This window comes from Physeter macrocephalus, chromosome 9, assembly GCF_002837175.3.
Source record: "Physeter macrocephalus isolate SW-GA chromosome 9, ASM283717v5, whole genome shotgun sequence".
Lineage (NCBI taxonomy): Eukaryota > Metazoa > Chordata > Mammalia > Artiodactyla > Physeteridae > Physeter > Physeter macrocephalus.
The window spans coordinates 3,898,166-3,915,870 of NC_041222.1; the positions used below are offsets into that span (position 1 = coordinate 3,898,166).

General features: G+C 40.4%; 1 protein-coding gene across 5 annotated transcripts in view; it reads right to left on the reverse strand.

Moving 5' to 3' along the window:
- The window catches only part of RABGAP1 (RAB GTPase activating protein 1), a 163,343-nt gene that overhangs the window by 129,907 nt on the left and 15,731 nt on the right, over nt 1-17,705 (reverse strand). For 3 of the 5 annotated variants that reach the window (XM_007128903.4, XM_055086976.1, XM_028493538.2), the window contains exon 2: nt 11,937-12,136. The exons of 1 other annotated variant lie outside the window; for it this stretch is intronic. In XM_007128903.4, coding sequence (XP_007128965.1) covers nt 11,937-12,086 — 150 coding nt within the window. In that variant the 5' untranslated portion in view covers nt 12,087-12,136. The remainder of the gene's footprint in view (nt 1-11,936; nt 12,137-17,705) is intronic. One more of the 5 variants, XM_028493539.2, reaches the window with a different exon arrangement.

Here is a 17,705-nt window from a genome sequence, read left to right on the forward strand (position 1 = left end):
CAACTAAGCCCGTGAGCCACAACTACTGAGCCCTCGTGCCACAACTACTGAAGCCCGCGTGCCTAGAGCCCGTGCTCCGCAACAAAGAAAAGCCACCGCAATGAGAAGCCCGCGCACCGCAACAAAGAGTAGCCCCCACTCGCCACAACTAGAGAAAGCCAGCAACGACCCAACACAGCCAAAAATAAATAAATAAATAAAAATATTTATTTTATTTTTTTTTTGCCATTTCTCGGGCCTCTCACTGTTGTGGCCTCTCCCGTTGCGGAGCACAGGCTCCAGACGCGCAGGCTCAGCGGCCATGGCTCACGGGCCCAGCCGCTCCGCGGCATGTGGGATCTTCCCAGACTGGGGCACGAACCTGTGTCCCCTGCATCGGCAGGCGGACTCTCAACCACTGCGCCACCAGGGAAGCCCTATTTTTTTTTAAAAAAAGGGTATTTGTTATATTTCATCCAGCTTTCCTAAGTATTTTGTATCGAGACATTTTTAGGTTTCTAAGTCATCATACTTCCCAAAATGGAGTTCTTATCCTCAGTACCTAACACTAGTTGGTAGATTACTAGCTGTCAACTGAATATTCAACAAAACACTCAATTAGAACTTCAGGGGTGGAATAGTGACAGACCTTTCAAATGTATCCTCTAACTCCACTGCAATTTTTAAAGCTACCAGGGGTCGAAAAAACAGTTTCATAAAGAAGTGTGGGCATCACTGGCAACACATCTGTACATATCCTATTATACCTTCTTCTGATGACAGCTCTCACAGATTTAACAATAATTTTTAATCTTCACTTACTAGTTCTGTAGCCAATAAACCAATATGCTGTTTAGATGTACTGAAATTACATGAAAATACATAGAGAAAACATTTTAAATTTGGAAAACATGTTGCTCAATTTCCTGGTCTATAAAACAGAATTATCGGGGCTTCCCTGGTAGCACAGTGGTTGAGAATCCACCTGCCAATGCAGGGGACACAGGTTCGAGCCCTGGTCTGGGAAGATCCCACATGCCGCAGAGCAACAAAGCCCATGCGCCACATCTACTGAGCCTGCTCTCTAGAGCCTGCGAGCCACAACTATTGAGCCCACGTGCCAGCAACTACTGAAGCCCACGTGCCTAGAGCTCATGCTCCACAATAAGAGAAGACAATGCAATGATAAGCCCGCACATCGCAACGAAGAGCAGCCCCTGTTCGCCGCAACTAGAGAAAGCCTGGGCACAGCAATGAAGACCCAACGCAGCCAGAAACAAATTAATTAATTCATTAATTTTTTAAAAAACCCAAAACACAGAATTATCTCCTTTTGGTGAACAAGATAAATGTGAGCAAAAAGTTCTCTGGAGAAGCCCTGAGGGTCCTTCCCATTTACCAAAAATGGTTCATCAAATTAGAAACAGGAAGAATAAGTCTAACAGTACTTCAAAAATTAACAAGAAAATTTTCAACAGAACAAATCCAAAAGGAGAGAAGACTGATCTATTTGCATCTGTACTCACTTATGCTATCTTCCTATTTCAGAAACTGTTCCTAGGCTAACCCTTCTATTTATACACACGAAACGCTTTTCCCTAATTGAATCAAAGATTTTGCTCTCATTTTGTAGTAGCAATGTCCCCCTTTACTGAATAATTCTTATCAGTATATAAATATCATAAAATCCCTCACTGGAATCCATATCACCCTTCAGGTACCTCTCTATTTTTCAGCTCCTCTTTGTTAGCAAAAAATCCTTGAGACAGTTGTCTGTTTCTGCTGAAAAATCAGCTGGTAACCTTACGGGGATTCCCTTCTATGTTATTTGTTGCTTTTCCCTTGTTGCTTCATCTAATCCCATAGCTTTGAATACCATCTATATACTGTTGATGTCAGCCACAATCTCTCCTGAACATCAGTCTCATACATGCAACTAACTACCTGACATCTAAAAATGGACATCTAATAGTCATCTCAAATTTAATATGTCCTAAACAGGATTTTGATTCCCCTGTCCCCTGCCCCAATTCTGGTCTTCCTACCTCTTGCCCATTTCACTAAATGGCAAAACCGTATACCTAACAGTTCAGGCCAAAATCTAGGAAGCAACTTTACTTCTCTCTGCCTCAAATCCCATATCTAATTTGCCCACCTTAATACCAATCAGCTCTACCTTGAAAATATATCCTGAATCACAGTCCATTCACCCTCTAGTCCAAGCTACCATTATCTCTCCCTTTCACAACTAAAACAGCCTGCTCTTCTTGCTGTCAATCTTGCCCAAAGACAGCACATGTGTATAGGTCTGGCTTTCAGGTTCCTCTTTGCTTTTGTTCCGAGGACTTTCTTCACTTTCTTGTGAATAGAGCTATGTAACTGAAAGGCTATTTATTCTATTTCATCCAGCTTTCCGAAGTATTTGTATTGGGACATTTCCAAATACAATTCACCCATTTAAAGTATACATTCTATTCTATGGTTTTGAGTATATTAACAGATATGTGCAACCACCACCAAAGTCGATCTTAAAATATTTTCATTACCTCAAAAAGAAAACACCCTACCTCCTTAGGTATCAACTCTCTCTTCCCCCAGTATCTCCAACCCTAAGCAAACACTTATTTATTTTCTGCCTCTAAAGATTTGACTATTCTAGACATTTCATATTATTGGAACCCTGTAATTAGTGGACTTTTGTGACTTGCTTATCACTTAACATAATGTTCTTCAGGGTTCATCTGTGTTGTAGCATGCATCAGTACTTCATTCCTATGACCAACTAATATTCCACTCTAGACCACATTTTATTTATCCATTTGGTAGTTGATAAACATTTAGGTTGCTTAGCTCTTTATGTACCCTAGATACAAGTAACTTATGGTTTGCAAACATTTTTCTCTCATTCTGTGGGTTGACTTTTCATTTTTTTGATAGTATCCTTTGAGGTAGAAAAGATTTTATTGTTGATACAGTCCAATTAAATCTATTCTTTTTCCTTTGTTGCTTGTATTTTTGGTATATCTTAGAATCCACTGGTAAACCTGAAGTCATGAAAATTTACCCCTATTTTCTTCTAAGAGTTTTATACTTTTAGCTCTTACGTTGAGGTCTTTGATCTACTTTGAGCTAATTTTTATATATAGTGTGATGTAAAGGTACAACTTCATTCTTTTGAATGTGGCTATCCAGCTGTCCCAGCACAATTTGTTGGGGAAAAAAAATCCTTTCTCAACTGAATGGTATTAGTACCCTTGCTTCAATAAGCTGACCACAGAAACATGGTTCTGTTTCTGAATTCTCAAACATATTCCAATGATCTACATGCCTATCCTTATGTCAGTACTACACTGTCTTGATTACCACTGCTCTATAATAAGTTTTGAAATTGCAAAGCGGGAGTCCTCCGACTGTGTTATTTTCAACATTATTTTGGCTATTTAGGGTCCCTTGCTATTCCATACAAATTTTAAAATTGGCTTGTTAGCCTCTACAAAGATGTTACCTAGGATTCTGATAAGGACTGCACTGAATGTGTAGACCAATTTGAGGAATAATGCCATCCGAACAGGTCTTCTAATGCATGAACACTGGATGAATTTCCACTTATTTAGGTCTTCTTTAATTTCTTTCAACAATGCTTTGCAGATTTCAGAGTATAAGATTTTCACTTTTTTAAACAATGCAAAGTATTTAATTCTTTTTAATGCTATCATAAATGCAATTGTTTCCCTACTGTCATTTAAGATTGCTCCTTACAAGTATATAGAAATAAAACTGATATTTGCATGATGATCTTGTATCCTGCAATCCTGCTGAACTTATTAGTTTTAATAATTTTTAGTGGATTTCTTAGGACTTTCTACATACAAGATCATATACAACTGCAAACAGAGATGATTTTTATTTCCTTCTTTCCAATATGGATGTCTTTTAGATTTTTACAGGACTAACTGCTCTCGAAATAACCTCAAGTACAATGTTGAACAGATATCCATGTATTGAGCCTAAACGGAGGAGGGAAAAATCTACTCTTTCACCAGCAAGAATGATTTTAGCTGTGGGCTTTTCACAATTGCTACTTATCTAGTTGAGGACATGCCATTCTATTCATAGTTTCATTTGTTTACTTTCATGACAAAGTGCTGAATTTTTATCAAATGCTTTTACTGTGTCTACTGAAATGATTGTTTTTGCTTTTAATTCCACTGATATGGTATGTTACATTAATAGATTTTAATGTTAAATCAAACTTCGATTCCTTCGATTCCCACTTGATCATGGTATGCAATCCTTTTCATATGTTGATGAATTAAGTCTGCTGGTGTTTTGTTGAGGATTTTGTCTCCATATTTATAAGAGATACTGATGTGTAGTCTTCTTGTGATATCTCTGTCTAATTCGGCATCAGGGTAATATCATCCTCATAAAATGAATTGGGAAATAGTCTCTCCTCTTCTATTTCTTGGGGAGTGTGTTAAGTACTGGTTTTTTTTTTTTTTTTTTTGAAGTACGCGGGCCTCTCACTGTTGTGGCCTCTCCCGTCGCGGAGCACAGGCTCCAGATGCGCAGGCTCAGCGGCCATGGCTCACGGGCCCAGCCGCTCCGCGGCACGTGGGATCTTCCTGAACCGGGGCACGAACCCGTGTCCCCTGCATCGGCAGGCAGACTCTCAACCACTGCGCCACCAGAGAAGCCCAAGTACTGGTATTCTTAGTTACACATTTGGTAGAGCTCAGCAGTGAAGTCATCCAGGTATATATATATATTTTTTTTTTTTGTGGTATGCGGGCCTCCCTCTGTTGTGGCCTCTCCCGTTGCGGAGCACAGGCTCCGGACGCGCAGGCTCAGCGGCCATGGCTCAGCAGCCATGGCTCACGGGCCCAGCCGCTCCGCGGCATGCAGGACCCCCCAGACCGGGGCATGAACCCGTGCTCCCCGCACTGGCAGGCAGATTCTCAACCACTGCGCCGCCAGGGAAGCCCTGGCAGGTGGATTCTTAACCATTGTGCCACCAGGGAAGTCTTGACATGAGTCTCTTATATGCAGCATATAGTGCGGTCTTGTTTTTTTTTTTTAATACATTCTGACACTTGTCATTTGATTGGACAATTTAATTCATTTGCATTTAAAATAATTACTGATAAATAAGAACTTACTAATATTATGTAATTAATTGTTTTCTAGGGACTTCCCTGGTGGCGCAGTGGTTAAGAATCTGCCTGCCAGTGCAGGGGACATGGGTTTAAGCCCTGGTCCAGGAAGATCCCACATGCCGCGGAGCAACTAAGCCCATGTGCCGCAACTACTGAGCCTGCACTCTAGAGCCCACAAGCCACAACTACTGAAGCCCGCGCACCTAGAAACCATGCTCCACAACAAGAGAAGCCAACGCAATGAGAAGCCTGCACACCACAACAAAGAGTAGTTCCTGTTCGCCACAACTAGATACAGCCCGTGCGCAGCAACAAAGACCCAACGCATCCAAATATAAATTAATTAATTAAAAAATAAGTGTTTTCTGGTTGTTTTGTAGTTCCCTTGTTCCTTTCATCCTCTCCTGCTATCTTCCCTTGTGAACTGATGATTTTCTGTAGTGGTACACTTTGATCCCTTATCTTTTATGATCTATTGTAGGTTATTACTTTGTGGTTACCATGAGGGTTACATAAAACATTTTACAGGATATAACAGTATATTAACAGTAACAACCTAACTTCAGTTGCATACAAAACTCTACCTTTTACTTCCCCAAACACTGTGGGTTTTTTTTGTTTTTTTTGTGGTATGCGGGCCTCCCTCTGTCGTGGCCTCTCCCGTTGCGGAGCACAGGCTCCGGACGCGCAGGCTCAGCGGCCATGGCTCACGGGCCCAGCCGCTCCGCGGGATGTGGGATCCTCCCAGACCGGGGCGCGAACCCGGTTCCCCCGCATCGGCAGGCGGACGCGCAACCACTGCGTCACCAGGGAAGCCCATAGCTGTTATTTTTTAATACCTTTGTCCTTTAACTTTTATACTAGAGTTTCTTAATCAACACACCATATTACAGTATCACACTATACTGATTTTGACTATATACTTATCTTTTCCAGTGTGTTTTATATTTTCATATGTTTTCATGTTACTAATTAGTGTTAACCACTTTTCTTAAGGTCTAGTGATGATCAACTCCCTCAGCATTGATTTGGGAAGTACAGGTATCCCCCACTTTCCGAAAGTTCGCAATATGCCACTTTGCTTTTAGAAAGCCCTACATTAGTACCTGTTTTCGCTAACTGAAAGAAACCTGAAGAGGATTTTTGCTTTTATGAAAAAAAGCAATTACTGTACTAATGTAGGTCGTTTGTAAAAGCGAAGGGGTGTAACACAAACTTTCAGAAAGCAGGGGATACTCTTCACTATATGCCATTTCAGCTTACGAAGTATCATAGGAACATTCTACTTTCAGATTGAGGGGGAAATCTGTAAACTTTCTCTCTCCTTCATTTCTGTTTTTTTTTTTTTTTTTTTTTTTTTTTTTGGCCATGCTGCGCAGCTTGCAGGATCTAAGTTCCCTGACCAGGGACTGAACCCACACCCTTGGCAGTGAAAGCACGAGTCCTAACCACTGAAGCCCCAGAGGATTCCCTCTCCTTCATTTCTGATGGACAACTTTGCCAACTAAAGTATTCTTGGTTGGCAGTTTTGTTCCTTTAGCACTTTGAATATATCATCCCATTCTCTTATGGCCCGCAAGGTTTCTGCTGAGAAATCTGCTAAAAGCCTTATGGGGGGGTTCCTTTGTAATGTGAGATAGTTTTTTTTTCCTCTTGCTGCTTTAAAAACTGTTTGTCTTTGATTTTAAAACTTTATTGTAATATATCTTGGAGAGGATGACTTCAGGTTGAAACCTGAAGGGCGGAACCTATAAACTTCATGATCTCAGATATCCAAATCTTTCCCCAAATTTGGGACGTTTTGGGGCTTCCCTGGTGGCACAGTGGTTGAGAATTCGCCTGCCAGTGCAGGGAACACGGGTTCGATCCCTGGTCCGGGAAGATCCCGCATGCCGCAGAGCAACTAAGCCTGTGCGCCGCAACTACTGAGCCCGTGCTCTAGAGCCCGTGAGCCACAACTACTGAGCCCACAGACTGCAACTACTGAAGCCCACGTGCCTAGAGCCCGTGCTCTGCAGCGAGAAGCCACCACGATGAGAAGCCCGCACACTGCAATGAAGAGTAGCCCCCGCTTGCTGCAACTACAGAAAGCCCACGCGCAGCAACGAAGACCCAACACAGCCAAAATAAATAAATAAAATAATAATTTTAAAAAAATTTGGAAAGTTTTCAATCATTATGTCTTTAAATAAGCTTTCTGCCCATTTCTCCCTCTCCTGTCCCTCTGGGACTCCAATATTGCATAGGCTGATCATTTTAGTGGTATGCCATAGTTCACACTATGAACTGGGCCAGCTGGCCATGGGCCAGCTTTCTTCACTCCTTTTCATTTTCCCTCTGTTCTCAGACTAGATAATTTCAAATAATCTGTCTTGTACTTCACAATACTTTCATCTGCTTGATCCAGTGTTTTGATGCTCTCTATCGCATTTGTTTTCCCTAAGATGATGATGAGTGCTCAAGTGTGTGGTTTCTTCCAATCCCACAGAATGAGGTTGACTTTTTGCATGTGCTCACTAGCCATTTGCAAAGACTCACACATACCATTCTTGCCCTCAGGGTTGTGCACAGGGAGGCAGCCACAGGGTAAGGACACGTTTGGGTGAGGAGTGTGGAGCTCAGGGTGGCCATGGGCCAGCTGGGGGATTGGCAGGGGAGGTGTCACCAGTGGCTCATGGGTGGACTTCCTGAGGGAGTCCCCAAAGCAGTTAATAGGATCCACGCCCCTTTGATATGTTCCATTCCCAACCTTGGCTGCTCTTCTTCCAGCACAACTGTCAACCCCCAGGTTATCCAGTTTATGACTCAGTATTCTGGATGGAGTGAGAAAGAAATGGGCCTTTCTGGCAGTGTACCACAAAGCTGGGAAAGTCAGGTGCTCAATCACACACTCTCACTTTCCCCCATGGAAGAAATCATGAGCTAAATATCTGCTGGCACTGAGCTCTGCCACCTTGGGGGTGGGGTGACACATAAAATGAAACTGTTCCTTTCATCGTCTTCAATGGGTTCAATCTTGGATGTTTTTGCCCCAACAATGTGCTGGAACTTCTCTGCTGGACTCCTGGACTTCCATGAAGGCACTCTCATCCATTAGTGTCTAAATTGGTGTTCTCTGAGAGTAGGATGTTCCTGTACCGCCATTTTGATGACATTTCTTTCCATTAATTCTTTCTTTTGCCCATTGAAATTTACTGTTGAGCCTCTCCAGTAAATTCCTCATTTCAGTTATTGTGCTCTTCCACTTCGGAATTTCCATTTGGTTCTTTTTTTGTAATTTCTATCTCCTTAATGATATTTTCTATTTGATTTTACAGTCATCATACGTTATTTCTTTAAGCATGATTTCTTTTAGTTCATTGAACATATTAATAATGGCTACTTTCGGGCTTCCCTGGTGGCGCAGTGGTTGCGCGTCCGCCTGCCGATGCAGGGGAACCGGGTTCGCGCCCCGGTCTGGGAGGATCCCACGAGCCGCGGAGCGGCTGGGCCCGTGAGTCCGGAGCCTGTGCTCCGCAACGGGAGAGGCCGCAGCAGAGGGAGGCCCGCATACCACAAAAAAAAAAAAAAAAAAAAAAAAAAATGGCTACTTTCAAAGTTTGCACATTAAGTCCAATATGTGACTCTCACAAGCAGTATGTGCTGCCTTTTTACAAATGATGTATGGGTAATATTTTCTTGTTTCTTTGCATGTCTCACATTTTGTGTTGGAAACGAGATATTTTAGGTAATACCTTGTTCCAGTTCTCGGTACTGGTCTCCACACCCTAGAACTTATTTTTTACGCTTGCTTGTTTGTTTAGTGACTAGCTGACTTATTTTAGTAAATTCTATTCCCCTAATTCCCATGGTGTTAAACCTTTGATGTTGCTCCTCTGGGGTAATTTGGATTTGCCTTCAGTCATCCTGCGATAGTAGTTTTGGCAGGATGCTCTGTCTCTATGACTACACGTGGATATTAAATTCCACTAACTGTGGCTGATTTGCTCAACAGTTTTCAACAATCCACTAAGGTAATAAACTGCTCCACAGAATAAACCAATCAAATTAGGATACTTTGACAGAAGAGCTCCAGAGGTCAATGTTTGAGATCTGTCCCTACCACAGGCGGTCTTCTCCTTGCAAGCCTACAGTTAAACCGTATGTTCAACCAATCTAACAGTCTCTTCCCAATTACCTTTCACCACAACCTCCACTGTTTTTGAGGGTACCCTTAGGCTTGAACTTCTCTACACTCTTGTAAATATGATTTTTAAAAATTATTTATTTATTTATTTTGGTTGCATTGGGGTTTTTTTTGTTGTTGTTGTGTATTACCTTTCACCACAACCTCCACTGTTTTTGAGGGTACCCTTAGGCTTGAACTTCTCTACACTCTTGTAAATATGATTTTTAAAAATTATTTATTTATTTATTTTGGTTGCATTGGGGTTTTTTTTGTTGTTGTGTGCAGGCTTTCTCTGGTTGCAGCGAGCGGGGGCTACTCTTCGTTGCAGTGAGCGGGCTTCTCATTGCAGTGGCTTCTCTTGTTATGGGGCACAGGCTCTAGGTGTGCAGGCTTTAGTAGTTGTGGCACATGGGCTCAGTAGTTGTGGCTCGCGGACTCTAGAGCGCAGGCTCAGCAGTTGTGGCGCACGGGCTTAGTTGTTCTGCAGCATGCGGGATCTTCCCGGACCAAGGCTAGAACCCACGTCCCCTGCATTGGCAGGCGGGTTCTTAACCACTGAGCCACCAGGGAAGCCCTCTGTTGTAAATAAAGTCGGTTCCTTTGGGAAGAGATTAGGAGCTGTTTTATGGCCCACTTCTCACTGCAGGCAAAATCTCTGAGCTAGAGCTATGAAGTTGGGAGTGTAGACAATGACATACTTCTCTCTGTGGGACACATCTTCAGAAAATGAGTATTTGGTAGGTGTAGGAGGTTGCGTAGTAATCTCTGGTATTTTTGACTTCCCTCTATCAGTGTGTAACCACTACCTTACATGCCAGAGCCACGGTAAGGGTAAGGGGTATTGGGCTCTCAGTATTCTCAGCAGCACTGTGCCCTACGTAGAGCCTTCATCCCAGAAGTAAGGTCTGGGCAAAAAAAAGGCAGTGTCCCCTACCACTCATTCACACTTGGCCAGCAAAAAGTGACGGAGGCAGGATGAGGAATGCTCTCATCCTGCTCTTCACTGGAAGACAGCCCTCCAAGTGGGAGCTATGGGGAAAGGAAACCCTATTTTCTTGACTGTACCAATCACGAGTGGAGTTACCATCTTGCTCAGCTGGGAGGTGGGAAGCAAAAAACAAGTCTTGGTTCAAATACCACAGATTCTTAACCAAATCTTAGTAAATTTCTCTGAATAAAAGTCTCTTCAATTGCTCTATGTCCTTTAGAACATTTCCATAGACTTTAATTAAAAAAACATAGTAATTGTCACCAATTTTGCTGGGGAATGGGTCTACAAAGCTCACACCATCCATGCTGGCTGTCTCAGCCAGTGAACACATTCAAAGCTCTCCAAAAATCCCCTTCACATTTATAATAAAGTCCAAATTCCTACTAAGCTTTATAAAGTGCTGCATGATACAGTTCCTACACATCACTGGATCTCATACTTTAGCACTTTTTATTTACTTTATTTACTCTGCTCTAATCTCTGTCCTAAAAAGGGTGGTCTTCCTCAGGGTCTTTTTATTTTCTGTTCCCTGTGGAAAGTGCTTTTTCACATTTCTCCATGAACAAGTTCTTCCTCATTTAATTCAGATCTCTGCTCAAATGTCATTTCAAGACATTCTCTAAAACAGTACCTGCCATTCACTCTCTTTTTTTTTGCGGTACGCGGGCCTCTCACTGCTGTGGCCTCTCCTGTTGCGGAGCACAGGCTCCGGACACGCAGGCTCAGCGGCCATGGCTCACGGGCCCAGCCGCTCTGCGGCATGTGGGATCTTCCCGGACCAGGGCACGAACCCGTATCCCCTGCATCGGCAGGCGGACTCTCAACCACTGCGCCACCAGGGAAGCCCGCCATTCACTCTTTATCCATGTATTCTGCTTTGATTTTCTTCAAAGCACCTAAATTTACTTAACATATTCATTTTCCTATTTGCTTAGAGTCTGTTTCCCCATTTGATTAAAAGCTCTAGGAGGGCAGGGGGCTTTGCTTGCCTTATTTGCTACTGTATCCCGAGTATTTATAACAGTACTTGGCACAAAGTCAATACTCAATAAACACTTGTTGAATAAATAGACATAAACAAGAATCAAAATATTTTTAAAGCTACTTACATTTTAAGTGACATTAACAGGTAATCTGTTCTTACTTATATCCATAAAGAGCAAAACAGTAACAGAGTATGGAAAAAGAAGTTAATAGTGATTTATTTGGCTGAGAAAATATAAACAGAAATGGCCAAAAGCCAGGAATTTTAAGTTCTGTTTTAGTAATTCTAAAACTTATTTTTATAAATAGCACTGCAGACCTGCCACTGCCTTTACACTACATACACCAGGCCCAAAAGAAACAATCACCTCTAACTCAATGGGAACATGAAAACAATACTAAAATAACAAATGTTTATACTATGATCACTAGTTTTTACAGTTAGGGATATCAGAAGATTTAGAAACTAATCAAACTGAAAATCCTTAATCAGATATAAATTTGTCAGTATCACTAATTATAAATAAAACGCGTTAGCATTAAAAAAAGAAAGGATACTATTTCCATGTCCTCACTTTCACTCCATATACCTTCCTATTAAGGCCAAGTTTTGCTTCAGCAAGGCTAAGCAAAAGAAATGTAGGTTATGTAGTTTTACCTTGAGTCCTGTTTTCTCGTCATCACTTCCATTATTTGTAGATGGTGTCTCATCTCCTTGCCTGGAAACCAAGACAAAATCTTCACTATTAAGAGTAGACACAGAGTCTGAGGAGACACTGATTTTTCCAACAGAAGCCTTGTCATCCATGACTCAAGAATGAAGCTCAACTCATGAATGATTAAATATTTTAAAAATGCCTGAAAAACAAAAACCATAAAGATACTCATATAGAATGTCTGCCAGATATTCAATTATGTTCTAATTTTTACAAAATACATATGGAAAAACTTAGGGGAAAAAAAAAACTTCCAAAATCTTTCCCAAAGACTTTCACTACTTACAGTTTAGGCTTTTTATTCCAGATATAAAGGAATTTGATGAAATTGAGGGCCAAGGTACTTCAGATTTCAAATAAATAAATAAATAAAACATATTCCCTTGAGAATAAGTCTGCCTACCCACACTGATTTCTTTGGCATATATTTTAACTCTATTCTTTTTAGAGAAAAATTATGAAGTACTGAACTTGTTTTCTATCCTTTAATTTGTAAACCTATATAAACAAATGAAACTGAAAGCGCTTAGGACGATAACTAAGGTTTTCCTAACATTGCTGATACTTATACTAACAACATGTTTTAAGAAACAAAATTTCATATTAACCCCCCCAAAAAATAAATTCAAGGCAAGGCAAGCATAAATTCTAGAGCAAGGAAATACCTTACATAGCAAGAAATTAGAAGTCTATTAAAAACTCAATATTCCTATCCCACAGTTTCTTAGAATTCAACTCAATATGAACATTACCAATAAAAGAGTTTCATGCCAAAAATTTCCAGCAAGAAATTAAAAATGTGTCAATTATGAAAAGCTATTCAATTATTTATTGACTCATGGAATAAAACTCGAACTCATCTACCATTTAAAAACCTGGTTCTGGGGCCTTCTCTGGTGGTCCAGTGGTCAAGAATCCACCTTCCAACGCAGGGGACCAGGGTTTGAGCCCTGGTCAGGGAACTAAGATCCCACACGCCTCGGGGCAAATAAGCCAGCGTGCCGCAACTACTGAGCCCACGCGCTGCAACGAAAGATCCTGCATGCCACAACGAAGATCCCACCGCAAGGAAGACCCAATGCAGCCACATAAATAATTAATTAATTTTTAAAAAAATTCCTAAAAAGAAAAACCTGGTTCTGCATATTTTGTGGCAATGTTCCCATTTGGTTGCCAAAACAACAGAACAGGCGATACAACATTATACTCAGAGAGCTTTAACCAATAAACAAAAGTTGCTCTAAAAAAAAAAAAAAAGCTGTTCTTGCTGTATGCTCATCTTGTACCTCAAAGAGGTAAAGATTCTGAGACTCTGTTTAATCTCTCCAATTAAGAAGTCCTGATCTATGCTTTGGATTTTTAATTGAACATACGTTTATTGAGCATACACCATATGCCAAGCACTATTTTTTCCTCAAAGGCTAACATCTAGATAAACACATGGCAGCAAGAATTACACAATCCCTGAATACCATAGTTGGAAGAAAACCTAGAAATTATCAATACTGTTAAACAGATAAGGAAATGGCAACTCCAAGAGATGTAGGGTCATTTAATCAGGCATAACTAAAGCTCAAACCCTGGACTCCCTGCTGCTTTCTATTTAAACTAACTTCCTTGCTTAAAGGCTCTACGTTTCATAGGACTAAATCTAAATGCGTAGCGTAGCATTTAGAGATGCTTCAATGTACTTTTGAAAACTTTTTTAAAAATGTAGTTCTGCTTCATCTATGCAATGAATACTTACCAAGTGTCTAGTTTATAAACAGAATATGCTAAACAAGAAAAAATAGATTCTTGCCCCAAAGGAGTTTATAATTTAGTAGAGAACAGAGGCAAATTGAACAGGTTAATAGGTACTGATTTAGGGTAAAGAAAACTATGGAAACATGTTGGAAGACTTAAAAAATATACTAGAGAAGGTAATGTCTTTGCCAAGGATATATATGTTAATACCTTGAGGTATCTGCCCTCATAGGATCCTCCTCCTAAAGTGGTTCCCTTGCTTCTGTACTCAGACAACTAGAAATAATCGTTCATGATCTAATAACCCTCCTTTTCCAAGTGGCCTGCCCATTCTTTCCCCAGAGTCAAATGCACTGCCTGCCTTGTTTCAGTTCCCATAGCAATTTACATTTTTTACAGTACCTATTATGCTGTGTTACAATTTGATGTTGAGTCCCTGAACAGCAAACTTAATATTCATATATCTATTTCACAGATTAGGAAACTGAGGCTTAGAGAGATGGTGTAACTTGTTCAAGGTAACGGTTGTAATTTAACTGGTTAGAAGCAAAGCCAAAAATTGAACCAACATATCTATGATTCCAGAAGCTAAGCTCTTCCCATTAGATTATGATGCTTTTCCAATGCTACAAATGTTTGGGCTTTGTTCCAAAATACTCAGTATCAGATAAAGGAGTCTCTATCTTTTTTAGAAATTGTACTTTGGGTAAGGTTTTCATGCTTAATTAGTCTTTTTTCCATCTTTTAAAATGTTACTAATAGTAAGATAGCAGAGGGCCTGGGAAAGTTCCCTAAGGCTATGATCTCAGAGACACTGAGAACTTTCTACAGTATTCTAGACTCAAAAATAGTATACTTTGATATTTATACTATGAAACTGAGAGGATTTGGCAGGCTCAAAGTTCAACCTATTTTCTTTGAGGAGGTGACAAGAAAGTACACTTTATAAGATACTTTACTATTTGTTTTGGCACCTGAAGTAACTGAATCACTCAGTGGGAATGGGATTTATCAAAACACTATGCGGTACAGGAAAGGTTATATAATAACACTCCTCTTCTCTGGCCTCCATGGGCAGAAGCAAAAAGGGAGCCCATAAGCTCCAAGGTCTCTGAATAAGACCACCCCTTCCCTGGCCTCCACAATAAAGAGGTGCCCCAGAACTTGGTATACTCCTGGCAAAATTCTAGAGTATTTACAACCTCTGTCTTGAGACCATAAGAACTAATTTTGTTGTCTTTAATCCCTACTTACACCAATAACCACACGAAGCCCCCCTACTCTAATTCCAATTCTCATGGACAATAAAGTATAAACTTCCTCCCCCAAATACCCTGCACTGCCATCCCTCTCTCTACTTTTCTCTATACCACCTATCACCATTTGACATGTTTTACATTTTAATCATTTGTTTTTAAGTATCATGTAAGTACAAGGGCAGGGATTTTTGCCTGTTTCATTAGCTGCTGTATCCCTAACAAGTGAAAAGAATGACTGGCACATAGTAGGTGCTCAAACATTTGCTAAAGAAATAGGATAAGTGGCAAATAGACGGAAAAGAACAAGAGCCACCCATGAAAAGGCAAGAGCAGCTTTTACAGACTGTCACTAAGAACAGAAGTCATATTTGTGACAGTAAAGCACACAATTAAGAGTTAGAAAAAAATTCAAGTTAGTATGCTGGTTCTACTATTTAATAATAGCGTAAGCATGGTCACACCAAGCCTCAGTTTCCATAAATGAAAATGGTGTAATAGCTACCTCATGGAGCCATTATAAAAATTACTAAGGAATAGATATATGTATATCCAGGAGCCAACTGCTATTGAAGGGCTGGCTGTCAAGAGTCTTGATGATGGCCAGTTCTTTTCCATTTCATCACTCTCTTCATTAACTGGAGAGTGAAACTAACTTCCAATTTTAAAAGAATTAACAAGTAAAACTGATTTTGGAAATTCAATTTAGGAAACAATATTAGTGCAAAAATATATAACATTCTTAGTTTCATATTCTAATTTATTTATACCTAACTAAATGTAAAGGAATACTTTGTACCTTTGTATAGTACTTTACAGATTACTAAAATATACACATTCTTTACCTCATTTTATCATCCTAACAATTCTGTAAGGTAGGCAAAGATTTTTGTTCCACTTTAAATAAAATAATATACATATGAACACACTGGTGTTTGGTAGACACTCACAGTTTGTCTCCTTCTTATATAAGTGATGCGCCTAGACCCTCATAACATGTCCAGTTACCAACAGGGCCAGGTTGGTGAGTGCCAGTTCAGGGATGTTTCATTCTATCTCCTTTAATATGTCAACTAACTTAAAATGATAGGTAATTTTGCTTAATTATGCAACCTCATGCATCCAAACCAAAGGTTCAGTTATGTTATATCCTGCTCTGTAAACATAAGTGACAATTCTATGCTCAACTATGCACTTCTGCAAAGATCATAGAAATAATGTACCTCAATCTTGTTGAATGAAAATTCATTTTAATTCTCAATCTCCTCTTAACACTATAAACCCAGCTAAAGGAAAGTGAAATGTAAAAGAACTAGCCATGATAAAGGCTCTTTTGACAGTTCATCAAAAGCAGTCAGTTCCTGGATAATCAGTGTTTACCTTTTAAAAACTTGAACGTTTTGGGGACAGAATACTGTCAGATATTTGTACTGTTTCTAACATCATTCACAGCAGTAACATAAACAGTGAACTTGCACTGGTATGGATTTGCTAATGTGCAATTAGTAGAGGAAAAATCACCTCCCAATAAGTGACGTACCAAACTTGATAAAAGAGGTCTGCGTGATACTTGTAACTGAACTTGACAAGCTTGAGACAAGTAAAATGTGCTAGTTCCCGGCCACTAGTTCAGCACTCTGGTTCATCTTTATTTCCTTGGTTTTCCTGAAGGAGAAGCACTAACGCCTCCTGCACTTCAGTGGGACTCCCCACTCTCACTGAGCAGTCCCTCTCAAAATCTGGCTCCCCTACCTCTCACCCACCTTCACTGTACATCCTCTTTTAAAAGCTGAATTCAAACCTTGTCTATGTGACCCTGGGTACTTTAACGTTCTCTGAGCATCCATTCGGAATGGAAAAATATATATATCTATAAAGATTAAAAAATCAACAATACAAAATTTCAAAACCCAAATTATTCTTTTCAGTTCTCATCTTACTTCTACCAGCTGAAATAAATGAAAATGCTGATCATTTCCATATTGTGAAACTCTTATCTTTTTGCTACCATTTTCTACCTCTGGTACCTTTTCCCAGCTGTCTTTTAAGTTCCTTTTTTCTGCCCACTCTTTATTTTTTCTTTAATTAAAAAAAAATTATTTACTTTATTTATTTTTGGCTGCATTGGGTCTTCATTGCTGCGCACAGGCTTTCTCTAGTTGTGGTGCAGGGGCTTCTCATTGCGGTTGCTTCTCTTGTTGTGGAGCATGGGCTCTAGGTGGGTGGGCTTCAGCAGTTGTGGCACGTGGGCTCAGTAGTTGTGGCATGTGGGCTCAGTAGTTGTGGCACGCGGGCTCAGTAGTTGTGGCACGTGGGCTCAGTAGTTGTGGCACGCGGGCTCTAGAGTGCAGGCTCAGTAGTTGTGGCGCATGGGCTTAGTTGCTCTGCGGCATGTGGGATCTTCCCAAACTAGGCTCGAATCTGTGTCCCCTGCATTGGCAGGCAGATTCTTAACCACTGCACCACCAGGGAAGCCCCTCTGCCCACTCTTTAAATTTATCTTGGCCTTCTTCTTGTTCCATACTTTCCCTTAGCTATCTCAGTACCTCATGTGGTTATAAAATTTTTTTTTTTTGTATGCTGATGATACTGCAGCCCTGTCTTTCTCCCTAATTTCATGTGGGTGTTTGTGTTTTGTTTTGTTTTTTTCTATTCAGTACTGAGTGTTTGATATGTGCCAGGCACTAGGTACAGTATTACGGAGAGGAA